The 21,985-nt window shown below is 52.5% G+C and overlaps 3 protein-coding genes across 4 annotated transcripts in view; 2 read left to right on the forward strand and 1 right to left on the reverse strand.

Annotated features, from left to right (window-relative positions):
• The window catches only part of SHANK3 (SH3 and multiple ankyrin repeat domains 3), a gene marked incomplete at both ends in the record, with an annotated part of 518,002 nt that overhangs the window by 152,264 nt on the left and 343,753 nt on the right, over positions 1-21,985 (forward strand). The gene's annotated exons all lie outside the window — the stretch shown is intronic.
• LOC308669559 (nucleoside diphosphate kinase 6-like) lies at positions 1,349-11,695 on the reverse strand. The gene is made up of 5 exons (XM_081330323.1): positions 11,099-11,695; positions 8,853-8,955; positions 8,074-8,113; positions 5,336-5,496; positions 1,349-3,617 (listed from the first exon to the last, which is right to left on the reverse strand). The coding sequence occupies exons 1-5, from the start codon at positions 11,189-11,191 to the stop codon at positions 3,472-3,474; spliced, it is 543 nt and encodes a 180-aa protein (XP_081186449.1). The 5' UTR covers positions 11,192-11,695; the 3' UTR covers positions 1,349-3,471.
• Positions 12,031-21,465, forward strand: RABL2B (RAB, member of RAS oncogene family like 2B). Of its 2 annotated transcripts, XR_014026786.1 has the most exons (9): positions 12,031-12,212; positions 14,076-14,105; positions 15,819-15,898; positions 16,355-16,434; positions 16,927-17,038; positions 17,690-17,787; positions 17,899-17,982; positions 18,502-19,030; positions 21,052-21,465. XR_014026786.1 is itself a non-coding variant. In XM_081330310.1 (8 exons), exons 1-8 carry the CDS (start codon positions 12,091-12,093, stop codon positions 18,577-18,579), a joined length of 684 nt encoding a protein of 227 aa, XP_081186436.1. In that variant the 5' UTR covers positions 12,031-12,090; the 3' UTR covers positions 18,580-19,285. The 2 variants fall into 2 exon arrangements, 1 of the variants encoding a protein (XP_081186436.1); XM_081330310.1 differs by lacking the exon at positions 21,052-21,465 and having other exon boundaries at positions 18,502-19,285.

The following is a 21,985-nucleotide window of genomic DNA, read 5'->3' on the forward strand; positions in this document are numbered from 1 at the left end:
ATTTTGGGAGTTGAAGTCCACAAGTTGCCAAGTTTGAAGAGCCCTGGTGTAATTCTTCTCCCGTGATGAGTTGTCCCACAGTACATTGGCCGTGAGATGTTCCTTTCCCTGACACCCCACACCCAGGTCACTGGTCCATTTCACTGCCTGGATTCATGTATTTTGCTTCATTAAGCTTTGTTGAAGAATCTGTAGTGGTCTGGTCTGCCCAGAATGCTCAACCCTGATTTTTCATGGATTGTTATGGTTCCATCTTGCAAGGTAAAAAGGTAAAGTTTCCCCCGCACATGCGTGCTAGTCGTTTCCGACTCTAGGGGCCGGTGCTCATCTCCGTTTCAAAGCCGAAGAGCCAGCGCTTGTCCGAGGACGTCTCCGTGGTCATGTGGCCGGCATGACTAGACGCCAAAGGCGCACGGAACGCTGTTACCTTGCAAACCAGGCTTCAATTTCAGACCCACGCAGTCCACAATGTGTCCAGCCCAACGTGGGTCAAGTATTCTTCGCCTTAAAGCCCACCCATTTGGCTTCCCACATCCTTTCGCCAAGTTGCCTTGATCTCCTTTATAAACCGGTGTCATCTACCTCAACTGCAAATTAACTACAATTTATAATAGAAATTACATGGTGTAAAGATGGGAAGCTGCAATCTTATAATTAAAAATGGTAGATAGTCATAAGAGGTTCCCAACTCTGTTTTTACTTTCAATAATGCTTCCCCGTTGAAGGGTTGAGAAAAATTTATATCTCAATTAGACCTTCCGTAAAATTGTATCGCTTTGGTTAATCTAACCCAGGAGCACCATTTTCCCTTCCTTCAGCTTGGAAGCGGCTTTGATTCTAAGAAAAAACCTCCTTCACACTTTGAGTGTGTTATGTGGTTTTTTAAAAAGATCAAGATGGAGGCTTCAAACATACAGCTAGGGGTTAAGGCACCAAGTGAGAGACTATAAGTTCAAGTCCTGCCATAGCCATGAAAAAGGCAACTGGGTGACTGGGCCAATCACCAGGAGTCGGTGAATTCTAGTCCCGCCTTAGGAATGAAAGCCAACTGGGTGACTTTGGGCCAATCACCAGGAGATGGCGAGTTCTAGTCCCGCCTTGACAATCTTCTTATGCTTTGCCAGTCACTCAGATTCGGTGCCACTTTTTATCCTATCTAGCAAATTTATTTATTTTTATTTTATTAAGAAAATTTATGCGGCTGCCCAACTGACCAAGTGACTCCGAGCGGTATACAGAAATAAAACCCCAATAAACTCTAAACCACCCCACCCTGGCAGGAATAATTTACCAATAAGCTAAATAAGTTTGGAGAATTTGTACCCAAAATAGGGATTACAGTAATTAATATTTTTTTAAAAAAATCCTTGTTAATTGTTCCTTAACAAGGATTCTAGGCGAGCATATTTCACCTTTCATTCCTGGGGAAGATCCAGCAGGCCAGGCTGGGTTGAAGGCCAGGCTGGAGTGGGTGTCATCCTTCCACTGAACAAGGATGTATTTAACCATCAGGTCTAAAAAGCAGCAGAGTCCATCCGATTGGCAGAAAGAAAATCCCATAAATGGTAATTTTTCTGTTGGTTTTGAGGGTGCAAACCCTGTATTGCCTCCCCAGCTGGTAACAGAGTAGAGTAGAGCAGAGCAGAGCTGAAAGGGACCCTGGAGGTCTTGTAGTCCAGCCCCCTGCTCAAGCAGGACAACCTACACCATCTCAGAAAAAGTGACTGTCCAGTCTCTTCTTAATAATACTTAATACTTGCTGTCTCAGTGGAAGGAATGCCAAGATGGAGGAGGTGAACCCTTCCTTGATGTTTGCTCACTTTTTGGAAAAGAAAAAAGCAACTTTCTTGGGTTCAGCACTTTAGGAAGATATACGATCAGGTCAAAGGCCAAACTCTCCAAAGGAGGAGATGATGCTTGGAGGATCACAAGGGACCTTTTGGTGTCCTTTGCTGGGCACCCCAGAGTCTAAGGCAGGGCTGTCCTACCTTGTCAAGTTTTAAGACTTGTGGACTTCAACTCCCAGAATTCCCCAGCCAGCAAATTCTGGGAGTTGAAGTCCACAAGTCTTAAAGTTTGACAAGATTGGACACCCTGATCTTCAGGCACCTGCATGGGATCCAGATGCCTACAACTGTTTGGTAGCCTCCATGCTTCTGTTCCCCGTGGATGAGTTGCATGAAGTATAACATGGGTGGTGAGGCTGAGAGGGGCATACAGGAGGGTGAGGAGCCCCATCACTGTCCAGCTCCACAGCCCTTTCAGACCCCTTCCCAAACCAAGACTGACCATCCAGTTGTGAACCACAAAGGGTTCCCACCACAAAGTTGACCATTAAGAGAAGGAGCACCTTTTTTCCCAACGGTCTAGGAGTCCTACACACACAAACCAGGATGGGTTTGCCCAACGTGCAAGCCAAGAGAAAAGTTCAGGCTTGTGCGTCCTGCAATTGGAGGGGGGGGCTCGATTTTTCGATCCAGCTTGAGACAGGGGGGAAGACAGCCTAGAGCAGGCTTGACCCCAGAAAAGGCCATCTGTTGTGATTCCATGCCAGCCTGTGATCCCGGCACTTGAGTCTGGGGAAGTCGGAGGGAGGCTCTGATGAGCTGCAGGACTTACAAACTAATGGAGAGCCTGGTCCTTCCACGTGTGCTCAAGCTGAGAGCCAGCTGTGCTGGGAAGCTGAGTTGGACTCTGAGGAACACAGCTGGAAGACCTCAGAGATGCTCGTAAACGCAGACGGGTCACAGGAGTAGGACAGAGGGAGGCAATGGGGTACCTCCAGGGGAGAAGGAGAAAGCAGTGAGAAGCCACACCTTGAAGGCTGCGTAACAAAAGGGGAATGTGTGGGCAGGGTCGGTTGCTAGAGGCAACCGTTTGCAAAGAACTTCAGTGTCAAGAGATCATGGTCTGTTTGTTTTGCCTGTGAGTTATTTCCTGTTTGATTCATGCTTTTCCTTTTGGACAAGGTCTCCTTCAGAATCAGGTCTGTCACTCAAATAAAAAGGGTTTATTTTTCCAGCCTACTGTTAAAAAGAGGGGCTGTCTTTGTGAAGTAACAAGAACGCACATAGGCTGGGACAGAACACTATCCTTAAATCTGGCTTTTGTTTCCAGGATGGTGACCCTCTGTTCTTCTTCAAAGTTCTTCCAGTTCTTCTGAGAAGACCAGTTGGGGGCAGGTCTATTCTGGTTAAGGACGTCATCCTTGGTCCCAGGTGCTTCAAGAGAACCAAGGCAGGCTGCTGCCCCCCACCCCAGCCTGGAAACTCTGCCCCCTGCCTGGAACACCCCTGGGGAAGGTGAGAATCGGTGAAGGCTGCACAATGGAGGTCTCTGGCACAGGAAGACGGGCAACCCTCCCCCCATCTGCTGGGTGCGTCCTGACCGCAAAGTTGGCCTGCTGGGATAAAGCTGCAGCTCATGAGGGCTGCCCACTGGACACGGCAGAAGCCCAGTTCACAGCTCCGTCTAGCTGTCTTTCAGGTTGCAACCCAGGACCAGGTGAGGACCACACGTTTCTCTGCAAAGCTGTGGCTCCTCACGCTGGTACCACTCCTCTTCGTTGAAATCCGGGAAGAAGAAGGAAATTTCCTTGCTGGCTGAGGCTGCAGAGTCTGGGGAGGAGGAAGAAGAGAATAACCGAACGATAAAATAACAGGGCAGGAAGGGACCTTGGAGGTCTTCTAGTCCAGCCCCCTGCTCAGGCAGGAAACCCTGTACCGTTTCAGACAAATGGCTGCCCAGCCTCCGTATAGGGTCTCCTGCTAGAGCAGGGGGTTGGACTAGAAGACCTCCAAGACCCCTTCCAGCTCTATCCTGATTGATTTTTTCTTAAAATCCTCCAGTGATGGAGCACCCACAACTTCTGGAGGCAGGCCCTTCCGCGGGTTGATTGTTCTCGCTGTCAGGAAACTTATTCCTTGCTAAATGAATCCGCCTTCCCCCTTGACTTAGCTCAGACATGTCAAACACAAGGCCCGGGGGCCGGATCCGGCCCGCGAAGTGGTTTCATGTGGCCCCCGAAGCCATCCTGGAAACAGTGAGGGAACGGCCCCCACTGCCTTGGCCCTGGCCCAGAGACCCTCCTTCTGCCAGAGACCCTCAGATCTGTCCCACTCCTGCCCAGGCCCCCATAGACACCCTTGATGCCAACGATGTAGAGCTGGTCACGCCCACTCAGTAGGCCATACGCACTCTAGCCACACCCACCCAGTAGACCACGCCCACCCCGGCCACACCCACCCGGCCCCGAGGGCAAGCGCAATGCTGATGCGGCCCTCAATGAAATTGAGTTTGACACCCCTGACTTAGCTGGTCAGAAGGTCAGAAAAGCTGATCACGTGACACCCCCCCAGGACACTGCAACGGTCACAAGTACATGCCAGTTGCCGAGCCTCTGAAATTTGACCACGGGGATGCTGCAACGGTCGTTAAGTCAAGGACCGCCTTTAACATGAATTCCTTCAGATCAGTTTTTTTTTTCAACCTGGAAAGTGTGTGGACTTCAACTCCCAGAATCCCCCAGCCAGCTTACTGGTCAAGATCCCTTCCTGTATGTAAATGAAGACTCAATCATCCAGAACAAAAGTCTCAGGTTTACATGTTGCTTTTCATTTGGGGGGGGGGGGGGAAACACACACACACACACACTGCAGTCTGCATGGCAAGAGTTGGTTCCTTCCAACTCCTCTCTGACAACCCAAAATTTGCGTTTTGACTGAAGACGTTTTCTTTCGACGAGTAACGAAACGTCTCGGTTTTAATAAAAGTTTGTTCCACTTGCCAAGATTTAACCTTTTGGGGTTCCCCCCTCCCCGTAGTTGGGACCCTCACCCGGGCTTTTACGAGTCGGGCTGAAGCGAAGAATCCCGATACCTTCGTTTTTTACCCCAATCCTCACTTCTTATTCTGGAATAAAAAGAATTCAGGATCTTTCACCGTTCTCTCCTTTTAAGGGGAGGAGCACGTTAGCACGCTTTCTTGGTCTGCCGCTGTGCACCGATCTGCACCAATCCTGCCTGCACTGCTGGGGGGCACTGAATTTCCCAAATATCTGGAGAAGACATGCAGGCACCCGAGACCCCCCCCCCAATATCTCTAGAACTGGCCCAACAGAATCAATTTTGATTGTTCGCGGGGCAGATTAGGTTGGGCACAAGGGATCCAATCCGTGGCGCTGATTTTCCACATCCAAAGCGGATGGTGAACGTCTCGCCCTTCACCCATCTGGGACCCCCCCCCAGTTTTGAGCGCTTGTTTCGCACGACCTGAAGTGTCCCAGGCCTTCAGGAGCCACCCGTGGAGGCCACGCGAATCCCGCTCTGGGGCTCACCTGAGCCGTGGACGGTGTTCCGGGTGTCGGTGAGGCCCAAAGTCCCACGGATGGATCCCGGGGCGGTGTGGCGGGCACGATACACCTTGGTGGGACCCATCAGGGATCTCCAGCGAGAGACGGCTTCCTCGTGGGCCAGAATATAAACTCTCAGGGGGCCACTGAAAGGGCGAGGAGAGAGAGATCCGTGGGACGCCCTGGTCTCTGCCTATTTCTGGATCCTTGTCCTTCCTTCCCTCTTCTCCTTTCCTTCTTCTCTCTCCCTTCTTTCCTTCCTTCCTTCCATCCCCTCCCCCCTTCCTTCTTTCCCCTTCCTTCATCTCTTTTTTCTTTCCTCCTCCATTCCTTCCATCTTCCTTGCTTTCCTTCCCTGCCTCTTCCTTCCTTCCTTTCCTTTCTCCTTCCTTCCTTCCTTCCTTCCTCCCTCAGAATCTAGAGTCCTTTCGATCTAGAACGACACCCACATTTCCCACCTGGAACGTCAACAGGGAAAGCGCTTGGACCTAGCCCTGGGCAGCTCAAGCCTCAAACAGTAATTTCCAGCCATGCATGAAACTGGTCGTCTGCTGCCTCCTGGTGGTCAATGCAACTTCAACACAACACAACACACATCTTTTTCATTAGGTTTTCACATCAATGCAGTCACCACACAGGTGCTTTTGGGAAGGTCTGTCCCGTGTCCGATCTTCCAGATACTCCAACCATGCTAACCGAGTGTACACACACTCACACACACAAACACACAAACACAAACACACGTCCACCCTTCCCAGCATCACAGTCTTCTCTGGACAGCTGAGTTTTTGTTAAGTGTCCAAATTAGGACCCATTTTTATACACACACAAACATGCATGTACACACAGGTACAAATATCTTGATAAAGGAGGCAACACTACAGCTAGTAAAACTTTTCCTACAATTTAAAATATTTTTCTCTTTAATGTAAAGGTTCCCCCGCACATGCATGCTAGTCATTTCCAACTCTAGGGGCCGGTGCTCATCTCCGTTTCAAAGCCGAAAAGCCAGCGCTTGTCCGAGGACGTCTCCGTGGTCATGTGGCCGGCATGACTAGACGCCAAAGGCGCACGGAACGCTGTTCCCTTCCCACCGGAGTGGTCCCTATTTTTCTACTTGCATTTTTACGTGCTTCCGAACTGCTAGGTTGGCAGAAGCTGGGACGAGTAACAGGTGCTCACTCTGTTACGCGGCACTCGGGATTTGACCCGCCAAACTGCCGACCTTCTGATGACTGACTGATGAGAACATAAAGAGTTCGAAATGATCATCTCAGCCTCCCAAAATTCTTTATTAGCAATTTGAATAATTTACACAAATAATGAGCTGTCATAAGTTGACTATATCCTGTGGATAAGCCTCGAGTCAGGCCAAAACAGGAATGAAAGAGTTAATTAGCAAGGTGCACTCAAAAAGCCTTGACAAATACTTAACACACATTTGCCTTGCCTTCTAGCTAATAAAAGAGAGAAAGAACCTGTGGCTCAGGAAGTTAAAACAACTGCCTAATATATAATCAGCCCAGGTTCGAATCTCAGATAAAGGGTATGACTGACTGATGAGAACATAAAGAGTTCGAAATGATCATCTCAGCCTCCCAAAATTCTTTATTAGCAATTTGAATAATTTACATACACACACACACACACACACACACACATATATACGGCAGCTCCGATCACGCTTTGCTCGCACAAGCACGAAGCCGAAGACACCAGCCTGAAGATGACGAGTGGAACCTCGTCAAAACGTCGCCAAGACACCCTCAATCCTACACGGGCAAAGACCCGAATACGCCAAGACACACACACACACACACACACTTGTAGTCTTGGCGTATTTGGGTCTTTTCCCGTGTAGGATTGAGGGTGTCTTGGTGACGTTTTGACGAGGTCCCACTCGTCATCTTCAGGCTGGTGTCTTCAGCTTCGTGCTTGTGCGAGCGAAGCGTGATCAGAGCTGCCGTCTCTCTATAAATATTGGTGGGGTTGTGTGTGGTGCTGGCCTTGTTGCTGTAAGCGGGTTAGTTGGCTGTGTTGTTACATCCTGATTGAATGAAGGAGTTATTGTTTGCAGCCGAGTCGGTTGTCGCCAAGACACCCTCAAGCTTACATGGGAAAAGACCCGAATACGCCAAGACCTACATACATACATACATATATGTGCGTGTGCATATGTATGTATATATGCATATGTTTATGTATGTATACATATGTATATACATATATACATATACATATATATGTGTATGTATACACACACACACATATATAAAGTTTCCCATCTTTCCCATCCAGAATCTGTTGGGAATTTTTGCTATTTCTCAGCTGGACATAAAACATGGATGGGAAGGGTGATTTTTTTTTTACTGAATTTTAGCAACCGCTCTTTCCATAGGGTGGAGAATTTAATTCTTGTTCCAACAACACAGTAAATTTTTATGGCTGCAGGTCTCTCCGCCTCTTTTGCGTTGGAACAGCGAGACAGAATATTGACAGGGGTCTCCAGGGGGGCAAAAAGGTCAAGATGGTCGCTGCGACTAAGTGATTGGAGTCGTGCCCGTTTTTCCTTCTTTTTCAGCACTCCCCTTGCTACTTTCACCCTCCTCTAGAACAAAACTATTAAGGTCTTGGTGTGAAGGCAGCTGGGGGAAACAGAGGCCTCAGTAGGCCTTTGAAGGGGAACAGAAAGGTGATCTTCTCACCAGCAGCTTTGGACCTACCTGGACATGAACTCCACCAGCCTCCGGTAGAAAAAGCGCCCTGAAGGAAGAAGAAGAAGAACTTGTGAGGAACAAGGCAGCTTCTGCTCTGCCAGCTCTCCACCCCGCTGGACCCCCATGCAAGCGAGGACCCACAGCAACCGAGAGGGCGGGCTGTTGTGTCGCAAAGTGGCTGGGATCCAGCATGGAGGGCCCAACACCTACGGCTTGGTCTGCATGCCCCCATCCCAACTTTCACGTAGAGTTGCAGCAGCCAAGATGGCCAAGGCTTACAAGACCTCACCTTTGACCCCCCCCCGGCCACAGGAAGCCATCCCACCCACAGGAAGGCTAAGCCTTGAGCCCCACCCTTTTCTTCAGCCCAACTGCATGAATGTCTGCTCATACCTGGAGCAGGTTCATCCAGAAGGACGCTCAGCGCCATACCCATGAGGGACCCAGACACGGCCAACGCCAGGAGGCCCAGATTTTGGTCTCTAGAGAGCTGGAAATTATTTCTTCGAGGCCCTCAAATGGGGGTTTGGGGTTTCTAGGTCCCCTCTTAATGAACCTTTATCTGGATATGAAAGTCTTTGGGGTGCAGGAAGCCTCAGACCAGCGAAACTCTGAACTGGACCAAACCTGAGGGCCATCTAGCCCAACTTCTGTGATATCCAAAAGCCAACTGGGATGCACTGGGGAGGATCCCAAGACGGGACTGGAGGACAAGAGACCCTTCCCCAGCCTTTCCCAGTAACCAGCATTTTAGCCTTGTTGCATCTAGAAGCCTTCACAAGAACCTGAATGCTCTTGGTAGAACCTCCGGCTGTCCTCCCTGCTCCAGAGGAGATCCTTTGTCCGGACGATCAGGAATTTGTGGCTCAGAATGGTTTCGTGCACTGCCTAGGAGAAGACCGAGAAGAAGGTCAAGGGGAAGGCCGTGAAAAGTCGAAAGAGGCCTCGCACCATCTGGCCATTGGCCAGAGGGCTTTTGGTGAGGGCAAGGGACCTTCTCACTTAGCTTCGGAGAAAATTGGCCTCCCAAAGGTGCTTCCTCCAAAGGGCAACTGGACTTTTTGAAAGCATTTCGCTTCTCTTCCAAGAAGCTTCTTCAGTTCTTCAGAAGCTTCTTGGATGAGAAGCAAAATGTCTTCAAAGAAAAAAATAATCAAGGAAGTCCACTTACCTTTTGGAAAAAGGAAACCACCTTTGGGACAATCACGATCTGGATGATTTGAGAACCTCCACAGACCACCTCAACAGATTTTTGAAACCATGATAAACTTCAGACTGAAGACTACAAAACATTTTCAAACTGAGCCATCTGCTCAGGATTGGTCCAAACATGGAGAAGACCTTAGCTCTCCACAACCAATTTTCCCTGGAGGTCAGTTGGACCACTAGAACTCACACTGAATGACCGTAATCCCAATTTTTATAGAGAAATAACCCAAACACAAAATATACAAAATAACCGAAGTTGGGGATGCAACGGAGACCCCAAATGAGTGCCAGCCAACTGCAAAAGGAGGGGGTCTTGGGCAGTGGTGGGATTCAGTCGGTTCGCACCAGTTCGGCAGAACCGGTAGCTAATTTTTTGTTGCCGGAAGCAGCATCCACACAGAGAACCGGTCGTTCACCTATTTGAATCCCACCCCTGGTCTTGGGTCAAGAGAAAGTCTAAGCTCCCCCATCTATAAAGATCGATGGTGACCCACAGTCTACTCAATGCGCCACTGGGAAGTCAGATCCTGACCTAGACCTCCGGCTCCTTCTACAAAGGGAAGGGAGGGGAGAACAGGGTGTGGGTGAGGGTCTCTCCAGGGACTGGGGTGCCACCAATGCAGCTATCTGAGGGGAACCTAGAAACCCAGCACAGCAGACAGTTCTTGGGGTAACCCAAATAAATCTTCATGCCCTCAGAACGTGGGGAGATAAGACACGTCAACTGCAATTCGCAGAGGACAGGATCCCCCTTGACCAGTGGGTTTCTGGTGGTGACCCTCTTCACCCATCCCAAGTCCACAGAACTAAGATGGGGCAGGGGGCAGCTTTCCATCCGTGGCTTGCCCCCACCCTAGAAACATCCGGTTGACCACCAGAGCTGGATCAAGGCCGACGGATGTCCTAAGCAGCGGCCAACCATGGAGCTGTTTGGTCCTTCTGTTGCTTAGCTGGCCAGATGTGAAGGCTCCCTAAGAGCGGAAAACTGCAGCGTGGCAGTGAAAGTGTTAAAGGTGCGATTGGCTGCCTCCTTTTTCCTTGGGGTCCTGCACGCCTCACTCAGGGGTGTTGGCCACCCTCAAGAAGAAGGCGGACATCAACCACAGCTCTTAGTCCACTATGGGGAATCACCTGCCCCCCAAGGTTGTGGGGGATCCACGGCCGGAGCCTTTCAAAAGCAGACGTGACGTGGAATAAGGATGGTATAAGGCAGGGGGGGTCCCCAACCCCTGGTCCGTGAACCGGCACTGGCCCGCGGCACGCCAGCAACCGGTCCGCACAAACCAGCAAAGCCAAATCCTTGAGCGCACGAAACCACACAAGCCCTCCATGTAACCAGTCCCTGGTGCCCCAAAGGTTGGGGGCCTCTGGTATAAGGTCTCCTGCCTCGAGCAGGGAGGGGTTGGACTAGAAGACCTCAGAGGTCCCTCCAGCCTTAGGAGTCTGTCTTCTAGGTCCCGTTCCACCTTGGTGGCTTTAAGGTGGGTGGACTTCTGGGAGTTGAAGTCCACCCATCTTAAAGCGGTCAAGGAGGAGAAACCCTGCTCTAGAACTGCGTTTCCCAACCTTAGGAACTTGAAGATGCGTGGACTTCAACTCCCAGAATTCCCCAGCCAGCATAGCTGGCTGGGGAATTCTGGGAGTTGAAGTCCACGCATCTTCAAGTTCCTAAGGTTGGGAAACGCTGCTCTAGAAGGCTGGGGGAGGGGGATAATTTTTTTTCCCCTGCTCCTTGCAAACCCCCCCTAGAGACCTCTGGTTGACCCGCCCCCCCAGTCCAAGAGGGTGCAAAGCCCACCCTGGGCAGGCGCTTTGCACTTACCTCCAGCACGAGGGGGTGGGCCACCGCGTCGGGCTTGACGATGGCCAGGGTCAGCTGCAGTGCCCGCCGCAGCCCCGGCCAGGAGGGCCGCATCTTGACCGGGATTGGGGGGGGGGGGACGTCTGGCTCTGCCGGCCGACCCGCTGCGAGCCAGAGGGAGGAAACGCGGCGCTGCGAGGAGACACGCACGTGGGGAAGCAGCACGGCCCCTTCCGGGCCTGGGAGGCCTTTGCGCGCTTCCTCCGTTGGGCAGGGAAGCCGGAAGCGAGGCTTGCACGCCTTTGCACGCCTGTTGCACGCCTGGAACTCACCGCCGCCCCCCCCTCCCCCGTGCACCCTTGCAACGCCTGGCCGCTCTCCCCCGATTGTGCCGGGGGAAGGGAAGGCCTTCGGGGCGCGCCTCTTCCTCCCTGCCCCGCTTTGCAAAGGGAAGCTGCGAGGCTTTTGCACGCTTGGCAGCCCCCCCCCCTCCGGCTTGCAAAGAAGCCGTTGCGCACGTCGGCACGCCGCTTTGCACTCTTGCCGCCTCACTCGCCCGTCTCACCCCACCCACACACACAGCCCAGTTTGCAAAGGGAAGCGGGAAGCGTTTGCACCCTTGGCGTCTCCCTGCGGCTTGCCAGGGGAAGCGGGAAGCGTTTGCACGCTTTTGCACCCTTGGCCCCCTCGGGCACCCCCTGCCCGTCTTTGCAGGGCAGGCGGGCGGCCGCGAGGACTTTTGCACGCTTGCCCCCCCACACACACACCCCCGCCGGCCTTGCCGGGAGAAAGCGGGGAGCGAAGGGGCGGCGAGCGGGCGGGCGCGCTCTCCCGAGCCCCGCGGGGCCGCGCGTCGCATCCGGCCGGTCGCCCGGCAGCCGAGCCGGCGTCGCCTAGGCGTGGGCGTGGGCGGGAGGGGAGCGGCGAGAGAGGCCCGCGGGCGCAGCCTTGGCGACCCGGGCGGAGGCTCCCCACCCACCCCTTCCGCGCCGTCCCTGGGCATCGGCGGGCGCATGGCCAAGCCGGGGGGTCCGCGGGGAGAGCCCCCCCTGGCCGGGCTGCAGCGGGACGAGGACGAGGCGGAGGAGAACGTGAAGATCATCTGCCTGGGCGACAGCGCCGTCGGCAAGTCCAAGTGAGTCGCCCCCCCACCCCCCGGGGAGGAGGGTCTCCGCCGACCCCCGACCCGCCTTGGGTTGCAACCGCCGCAACCGCAGCCCGGGCGGGGGTCGCTGCTCCCGGCGCTCTAGCGGTCCGGGGTGGGGGCGGGCGAGGGGTGGGAGAGCCCGTTTGGGCCCCAGGCCGTCCCCCCCAGAAGCCCCGGCTGGGCATCGGAGTAGATGGGGCTCAGCTGGCCCATGGGGGGAGGGGGGGGTCCGAAGTCCCAGGTGCTAGGAGGGGACGGGGGGGCTCTTGCCCGAGGTGCTCCCTTCCTCCCCAACCCCGCGGGGGACCCAGCAGCTGCGCCAGATGCTTTTAAGGTCAGGGGTAGGCAACCTCGGCTCTTTGATGACTCGTGGACTTCAACTCCCAGAATTCCTGAGCCAGCTCGGCTGGCTCAGGAATTCTGGGAGTTGAAGTCCACGAGTCATCAAAGAGCCGAGGTTGCCTACCCCTGGTTGAGGTGATCTCCTGCAGCTGTTTAGACGGTCTCTAAGGTGACGCTGGCTGGGGAATTCTGGGACTTGAAGTCCTGATGGATGCCGGTCTGGTTGAGTTGCCCAAGACGGTTGACACAACTTCCCCCCCCCTACACACACACACACACACACCCCGATTTCTTTGGGAAAAGTGTGTAACTGCCGCCACACCCTCAGCTGAGATCGCTTTCAAGTTTGCTGCTTGGTGCCCTCTGAGCTTGGATTGGGAGGGGCGCTTTGGGGGTAGACTTTCATTTACCCAAACTAGGTCACCATCGTGGCTGATGCTACTAGCCCTGATGATGTTCCCTAGTGGGGTCATGAAAGGTCTGCAAGAAAACAGCCCAGCTCAGAGAGCGCCAAGGACCCCTCAGCTACAAATATTCTCCTTTTTTGGCTTCCGTCTTTTTGTGGGTCTTGGCGACGCACTCAACAAAGTCCAACGGAGCCGGGGGGCTGTGGGGATGCAAGCCGAGTTTTAAGATGCCGTGGGAAGCCGGCTGTCGCGGGAAGCCATCCTGGGGATGAATGGCCGGGCAGAGTGAATTTCCTAAGGGGGCTTCCGTGTGGGGTCCGCTTCCTTCTGGGAGGTGGACTTCCGCGGCCATCCGTGGTGGTGCCAGGGAAGGGACGATGGACGGCAGCGTGAAGCAGCCGCTCGGTCAGTGGCTGACCCAAAATCTGCCAGGCGCAGGAAACCAGGAGCCAGGAGGGAGTTTAATGCGGACTTATTCCGTGGTACCTCCGGCTGGTCCTCGCATTTATGTCGCTAAGTGAGACATTTGCTAAGTGAGTTCTGCCCCATTTTACGACCTTTCTTGCTGCAGTTGTGAAGTGCATCACTGCAGTCGTTACATTGGTCGCATGGTGCTTAAGTGGATCTGGCTTCCCCCGTTGACTTTGCTTGGGAGGTCACAAAAGGGGATCATGTGACCCCCTCGGGGCGCTGCGACCGTCGTAAATATAAAGCACTTGCCAAGTGTCCAAGTTTTGATCCCCTGACCGTCGGGATTTTGCAATGGCCGTAAGCGTGAAAAACAGCCATCACTCGCTTTTTCCCGTACCATTGTAACTCCGGTCACTAAACGATTTTTTGTAAATCGAGGACTGCCTGTATTCACAAGAATCTGATCTGCTAATGGTCAAGCAAATTGGGGCCAGATGAGAGCCAATGGGCTTCACGGGGGGGGGGGCTGGATTTAGCTCTCTTTTGGGGGTGTAGAGACTCCAGACCGATGATGCATTTGGCTCCCCCCCCCCCTCGGCCTCTGCCTGGCCGTCTCCTGCAGAAGCTGGGCTGGGCTGGGGGGGTCGTCAGACCCAGTTTCCTCAATGGGGCGATTTCCCTCTTTTTCCAGATTGATGGAACGCTTCCTCATGGAGGGCTTGTATCCTTTGACGCTCAGCAACCCGGAGGAAATTCCACGCTGGGAGAAGCAGGCCAGGTGTTTCCCCAGCTCTGAGGCGGGGGCGGGGAATTGGGGGGGGGTTCTTCCAGCATCCAGAGCAGCCAGGCCCTCCCCGAATTGCCCAGCCCTGAAGATTCGGATGGTGCAAAAAAGGAGAGAATTGGAAATTAGACGGGGTTGTTTTCCTTGGGGCCAGCAGGTGCCCAAAGCAAATTTCTTCCAGGGTGGCCTCTATGCGTGTTTGTATCTATCTGTCTGTCTGTCTGTCTCTATATCATTATCATTATCATCTATCTATTTCTATCTATTCCTATATATGTATGTACGTGTCTGTCTGTCTGTCTCTTATCTGTCTATATCATTATTTCTATTATCTATATCCATCTATCATCTCTCTATATCTGTATCTATATCTGTCTGTCTGTCTGTCTGTCTATCTTTCTATCTATCTATCTATCTATCTATCTATCTATCTATCTATCTATCTATCTATCTATCTATCTATATCTTTCGCCGTGACCTTAAGACATATCTTTTCCAACAGGCTGACCTGGACTGATGATAATGGGGTTTTTAATTATGATTTTAAATGTTTTTATTGGTTTTAGTGGGACTTTGACACAATTTAATTCTTTTTTAATATTTGTATTTATTTGTATTTTATTGTTGTTAGCCGCCCTAAATAAAATAAATAAAATAAAATAAAATAATAAAATAAAATAAAATAATAAAATAAAATAAAATAAAATAATAAAATAAAATAAAATAAAATAATAAAATAAAACAAAATAATAAAATAAAATAAATAATAAAATAAAATAATAATAAAATAAAACTATATATATATATATATATATATATATATATATATAGAGAGAGAGAGAGAGAGAGAGAGAGAGAGACTTTTGCTGCCCATTTCTCCTATGAGGCTACCTGGGGCACCTTACGACTTATAAAAAGACAAATAGAAAAATAATGTAATGAAATAATTAAAGCTATAATTAATATGCAGGTAGCCCTTGACTTACGACCACAATCGAGACCAAATCTTCCGTTGTTAAGCAGAGCAGTTGTTAATGTTTTTGCCCCATTTTATGACCTTTCTTGCCCCAACTGTTAAGTGAATCACGGCAGTTGTTAAGTGAGTAACTCGGTCATTAAGTGAATCCTGCTTCCTCATTGACTTTGCTGGTCAGAAGGTTCCCAAAAGGGGATCACGTGACACCCCCCGGGATGCTACGACCGTCATAAATATGAGTCAGTTGCCGGGCGTCTGGATTTCGATCACATGACCGTGGGGAGGCTGCGATGGCCTTGAGTGTGAAAAGGGGTCATAAGTCGATTTTCTTAGTGCCGCTGTATCTTTTGAACAGTCACTAAACGAGGATCAGGTCGAGGATTGCCTGTATTAAAACTGAATTACAATTTTGAAACGACGCGAGATAACCGTTTGACCAGGAATGGTGGACGGTCTCCTGCTTTGATCGGTGGGTTAGACTAGAAGGCCTCTGAGGTCCCTTTTAGCCCTAGGCTTCTGTGTTCTGAAGCCCTCCTAAAGTTGCCTCGGGGCTGGCTTGGCTGGGTGGGCAGAAGCACTGGAGGCTCTGCGTTGGTGGGGTTGCCTCTTCTTGGCTTCCTTCTTCTTGAAGGCCACCCTGGTCCGTCGCCTTCTTTCCTTGACCTGGCCCACAGCAAGCCCCAGCAGCTCTCCACCTTCGCCCTGACCCTCTACAAGCACACGGCCACCGTGGACGGCAAGACAGTCCTCGTGGGTAAGGGCCCGGTGGATGCAGTGGTGGGGGCTGCGTCGTGGAGTCCTCTCCCTGGCCTCATTGGGTGGGACCCCCTTCCGATGAACGTGCCTCTCCGGGGTTTGGAGGTTGCCCGCTGAGGGCCAAGCGTGGGAGGGGCTGAGAAGCTGGCTGGCTGGGAGGTCCTCCTGTCGTTGGGTCTCAGCAGCAGATCCACGACTCGCCTCTCTCTCCGGCTCACACAGCCCACACGCATTCGGAAGACCCCGAGTTCTTCTGACTTGGAGAAGTGTTTCCCAGCTTTGGCTGTTTGAAGATGGGTGGACTTCCACTCTCAGCATCCCCCTGGCTGGCTGGAGAATCCTAGGAGTCGGAAGTCCACCCAGCTTCAAGATGCCGAGGTTGAGAAAGACCGACCTAGAGGGATTGCGTTAGTTATGTGGGTCCTTTGTGAGCTGTGGAATTCCTGCTTTCCAGACTTCTGGGACACTGCTGGCCAGGAGCGTTTCCAGAGCATGCACCCGTCCTACTACCACAAGGCCCATGCTTGCATCATGGTAAGGAACTGGCGCGTGGGGCTTCGGGTGGCAGTTGTCCCGTGGGAAGCCAGCGGCTCTTTCTTAGCGGGCAAAATGCTTGAGTGAGGGATCTCTACAGGGTGATATAGAGCCTTCTTCCGACCCCGGGGCTCAGTTGTCTTCGCCGTTTTCCTGATGCTGGTGGGACACAAAGGAGTTTCCCCCTTGCCCCCCTCCCAAATAGTTCCCCCAGCGGAGTCTGTGGCAGGCTGGCACTGAGGCAAGCGAAAGCGGGAGTGAGACGGCAGATGAGATGCTCGCTCTTTTGTGCCTACGTAAGGATTCCAGACTAATTCCCCACCTGACTCCTCCAGTCTCTGACCATGTTGAGCAAGCCTGCCAATGTCGAGGAGATACTTCTTCCTGGGACTCTTTGCGCCCATCGTCCCTCTCCCACCGGGATCTGAGATATGGGTTGTGGTCTGATTCGCGCATGACAAGCTGCCCTCTTCCTCTTCCCCCCCCCCCCAGGTCTTTGATGTCCAGAGGAAGGTGACCTACAAGAACCTGACCAACTGGTACAAGGAGCTGCGTGAATTCCGGCCCCAGATACCCTGCATCGTGGTGGCCAACAAAATCGATGGTGGGCCTCCCCTTTTCACCTCCGGGGAGGAGATCTGATCTAGCCTCTTCTTGGACAAGGGGGAATCTTTTGGCCTTCAGGTTTTTTAAGCCCACACAACGCCTCTTGTCCCAAGACTGTTTAGCCAGTTGTGGAGAACATCACAAGGGAACTTCCTGTTAAAGCTGCGTCAACCACAAGCCTTAAAGTTGCCAAGGTTGAGGACCCCTGATAGAGGGTCTCCTGCCTGAGTAGGGGGTAAAAGCAGAAGACCTTCAAGGTCCCTTCCAGCTCCATTATTCTGGTAATTAAGCAGTGGAGCGGCTTCCCTCCAGATGTTGTGGGTACTCCAGTACGGAACATTTTTAAGAAGAGACCCGACAGCCACTTGTTTGAAGTGCCATAGGGTCTCCTGCTTGAGCAGGGGGTTGGACTAGAAGACCTCCAAGGTCCCTTCCAGCTGTGTTGCCCTGTAAGAACCTGCCCTGTTTGGCCACTTAGTTCCTCGGTGCTTGTCGCAAACTCGTCAGTTGAGTTATTTCAGTCCCCGAATTGAGCCTGTAGGTCCTCGGTTGTCTCGGTCTGTGTCCTCTGGGTCTCCTTCCGGGTCGGAGAGGCCCGGCCCCTCCTGAAAAGCCCCAGAGGTCAGCCGATTCTCTCCCGTCTTTCTAGCCGACCTGAAGGCAACCCAGAAGAACTTCAACTTTGCCAAGAAGCTCAACCTGCCTCTCTACTTCGTGTCTGCAGCGGACGGCACCAACGTGGTGAAGGTGAGGCGGGAGTGAGGCTTGGGTTCCCCGGCCAGACAGGGGAGGCGGGTAAGGAGGTTCCCAGCCTCGTTTCCCCCCCCCCAATTGACCCTCCGCGTTCCCCCTCCGCAGCTCTTCACTGACGCCATCAAGCTGGCCGTGGCCTACAAGCAGAACTCGGAGGACTTCATGGACGAAGTCCTAAAGGAGCTGGACGTAAGAGCAGTGGGTGGGCGCGAGAGGCGGCTGCTGGGGGCCAGGGGCTCCGAGGGGAGTCCGCTCTTTGGCGGGGAGGGGGGGCCAGTCAGGAGCCTCTGGGTGCAGGTGGGGCAGTTTCTGGTGGCAGCCACCAAGAGACGGAGCTGCAGGTGGGTCCTTCGTGAGGCTGGCAGCCAAGAGGCGGCTTCTCCCTGACTCGCTTTTCTCAGGTGGGGTAGCCCCTCCCTCTTTCCTCCCTGCCTCCCTCTTTCTTTCTTTCCCTCCCTCCCTCCCTCCTTCCTTCCTCCCTCCCTGTCTCCTCCTTTCCTTCCCTTCCTCCCTTTTTTCTTCCTATCCCTCTCCTTTCTTCCTCCCTTCCCACCTTTCCTTCCTTTTCCCTCCTCCCTCCCTCCCTCCCCTTTTTCTTTCCTTCCTTCCATCCATCCTTCCACCTGGAAGCCCTCTCTTGCCTGGGACCGCTGCCCTGGAAGAGCCCAAGTGTGCAACACCTGCGTCGATTCTCTTGCTTCCCTGCAGAACTTTGACCTGGAGACGAAGGAGGACGACTCCCCCACAGAGGCGGCCAGTCCAGGGCAGCCTTCCTGGGTCCAGTGAGCCCTGGGGACGAGTAACTGGGCCGCCACCTGCACAGAGACCGTGGGCAGCACCACCTGCTCGGCGGAGGCAACCGGGGGTCTCCCGGAGAAGGCCCCCGGACGGAGACCGGCCCTGCTGCCCTGGGAGAAGGCAGCGGGGTGACCAAGCTTTCCACCCCAGAGAACGGGGTGCTGCGGCTGGTAGACACCGGGCTTCTCCGTGCCCCGTTTCACTTCTAGAGGACCCTTAGTCTAGATTGTTGTGGTTGAAAAAATTCCACCCAGAGAAATAAACTTTGGAAGTCTTTCTTGAAGCCAGAGCTGAGCTTGGTAGCTTCTCTGAGAGAGGAAAGAAGACCCAATTGTGTGGCACCGTCGGGTTGTGTTGCGTTCTGAGCACGCAACGATGCTCTGGGTTGGGCCTTCTGCACCAGGAACGCAAGCAGAGCAGGCAACGCTGTCTCGGAAAGGTGTGTAAAACAATCACAGTCCAGTGTGAGGTCTTTATGGAGACAGCGATCCCCTCCTGGCACCCCCTTTCCCAAACTGGATGGTGCCAAGACCAGTTTGGCCCCCAGGAAGATTCGTCTACACAACAGATAAAGAATGCGTACCCAGAACTCTTTGAATACAGGGAGTCCTTGACAACCACAGCTCAGCCCAAAATTTATGCGGCTAAGGGTGAAATTTGTGACGTGAGGTTTGCCCCATTTTACGACCTTTCTTGCCACAGTTGTTAAGTGAATCACTGCAGTTCATTTAGTAACACGGTTCTTAAGCAGACCTGGCTTCCCCCATTGGCTGCTTGTCAGAAAATTGCAAGAAGGTGATCACATGACCTCAAGACACTGCAACCGTCGTAAATATGAACTGGCTGCCAAGTGTCAAGAGCTTTGATCACGTGACCACGGGGGTGCTTCCACGGTCATAAGCCTGAAAAACGGTCATAATTCACCATGGGCTTTGATGTATCCCATCAGCCCCGTTTACTCACGTGATTAGATCACGGAGAGCTCAAGGTTACGTGGATCACTTCAGAACTGATCCATCTAACAGACAGGGTTAGTTTGGACCATTCAATTTGAAGCAAGGACGACTTCCACCAATCCACGGTGTTGACCAAGTTATTTACCATAAAGTTATGTTCCAAGCCAAAGTCCTAGAGAGGATCTCTACAAGCAAGCCTCTAGGAATTCTGACACAATCTTATTGTCCTCGAATGGCTGGTCCCCACTTCTCTGGGTTTGGCAGAGAGTGATCATGAGCTGGAGAAAAAAGCTGTGGTCAGCCATAGTGTGCTAAAATGGCCACCGTTTTATTAGTCATGACTGATCATTGGGAAGTTCGTGAGCCTAGCAGGGCACCAACAAGGGGGGATGAGCAAAGGGTTCTTCACCTTTTCGGAATGGGGGACATTGTGTGGCAGTAAAGGACCCACAACAGTAACTAGCATGGTGTTTATTGAGAAGACAACCTTGAGGTGAAGCTTCCCCAGCCCCACCCCAAGCAACATCTGGCCCCAGAGATGGAGAAGATTGATGCTTGCTGGCCCTCCGTTCATCGGTAGGTGTGTGCCATCTTCAAATCCAGCAGTTTCACCCTTTCACTTTGGTCAAGCTGACCAAGTCTGCCTTTGGGTGAAGATCTGAAGGGGAGAAGACCCACCTCTGATCTTCACCCAAAGGCGGACTTGGTCAGCTTGACCAAAGTGAAAGAATGGACACTTGGCAAGGGTGAACTGCTGGATCTGAAGACGGCACGCCTACCAATGAAGTGCCAGGAAGCATGTGGCTGCAGGGAAAGGCGCCAGCTGTGGGGTTGGGCAGAGGGTTGATTGCCCAGCCCACCAGTAGTTGGCTGTGGATGCTGGGCACAAGCACTGCCAGCTCTCGATGGTCTTCAGTGCTCTTCAGATGGCCAGATGGAATAGTGGAAGTGACCGCAGCGAACTAGACCAACTCAATGGGGTCCACTTGGCCAATCCTTCCATGCTCCAGAGCTGAGCTGGGAAGTTGCACAAGAGGCGTGGGACCTTCCATCACAACAGAGCCATTAGGCAAAGAGAGGACACCTTCATGATGCTGCACTGCTGTTGGGTGGCCTAAACTTGTGTGGAGCTCCTACACCTGCAAAGGAGACTCAACAGCCAGTGATCAAGCGTGCAGAATTGAAAACTTACAGCTGACTTGGCAAACAAATGTTCCTCGTTAAGAAAAACTGATTTGGAGATATAAAATACAGGAAGTACAACAGGGAAAATGAAAGAGCCTGGGACCAGAAGTAAACACATTTGATATTTACATTTTGTAAACAATTAAGAAACACATTGCCAAACATCTGTCACAAAGAAACGGGGGAGGGGGGGAAACAGGATTTAAGCATAATGTGCAGATTCCAATTCTTAGCCTTTGTAGAAGCTGATCTTCACGTGAAGGGTTGCTTGTATGCACAACAAAATTATTTACGCAACCCAATACCTTGCCTTCTCCAGGCGGTGCTGAGGTCCCAGGGAAAGATTAAATGCAGGGGCCTCGGATCCTCCGTTTTCGTGCAGCCTGCAGGTCTTGCCCTGCCCGTGGTCACCACACTCCTTCAGAAGCACCAGGCGTGGATGGAGCTCAGCTCACCATCCTGAGCTGTGTAAAATCGCCCCAAAGACATGGCGCACGAGAGATCGGCGGGGCCCTGGACAAAACTTTCTGATTTCGATAAGTGTGCTGCCACAGCTCCCCGAAGGATGTTGCTGGCATTGCCGAGAGTTCACCACTTTGGTGGCACACCTGTGGGCCAAAGGCACGCTGGGTCTCCGTCCAGTTCACCAGGTCTCGTCATCCTCGGCTGGGCTCTCCAACTCCTCCTCGGCAGAAGCCAGATCTGCGTCCTTGACGAGTTTCAAGTTCGATAAATTGGGCCAGAACCACACAGTGTTTTTCTCCTTCTTAATGATGCGCAAGAACTTCCGAATCACCCTCAAGAACCTAAACACGGTGCTGTCGCTATGGGAGATTTCAATGAGGGGTAGGACTTCCTGCCCCTTGTTTAGCCGGGGTGGGGTCTGCGGGGGGTGAGGTTGGCTTGAGGTTTCGGGTTGAGGGGTAGTTCCTGGTGAGGACTGAGATGTGGGCGGTAAAGTTGCAGGCGGTGGTTGGGGTGTTGTGGATTCAAGGAGACCTTCAGGCTCTGTTTTTGGTCCTGTTTGAAGGGAAATTTGGGACTCAGACTGCGTTGGGGCTTCCGATGTACTGTGAAGTACGATGACCACCTGAGCTGGCGTTTCAGATTCTGGTTCAGACGTGGTTTGAGGGGAAGGTTGGGTCTCGGACTGAATTGGGGCTTCCGATGTAGATTGAATTATAGTCACAGGCTGAGTTGCAATTTCAAGTTCTGGCTCGGTCTGAGGAGACAGTTGAGGTGGAGCTATGGAT

Source organism: Vipera berus, assembly GCF_964194415.1.
Source record: "Vipera berus genome assembly, chromosome: 6".
In the NCBI taxonomy this organism is placed as follows: Eukaryota; Metazoa; Chordata; class Lepidosauria; order Squamata; family Viperidae; genus Vipera; species Vipera berus.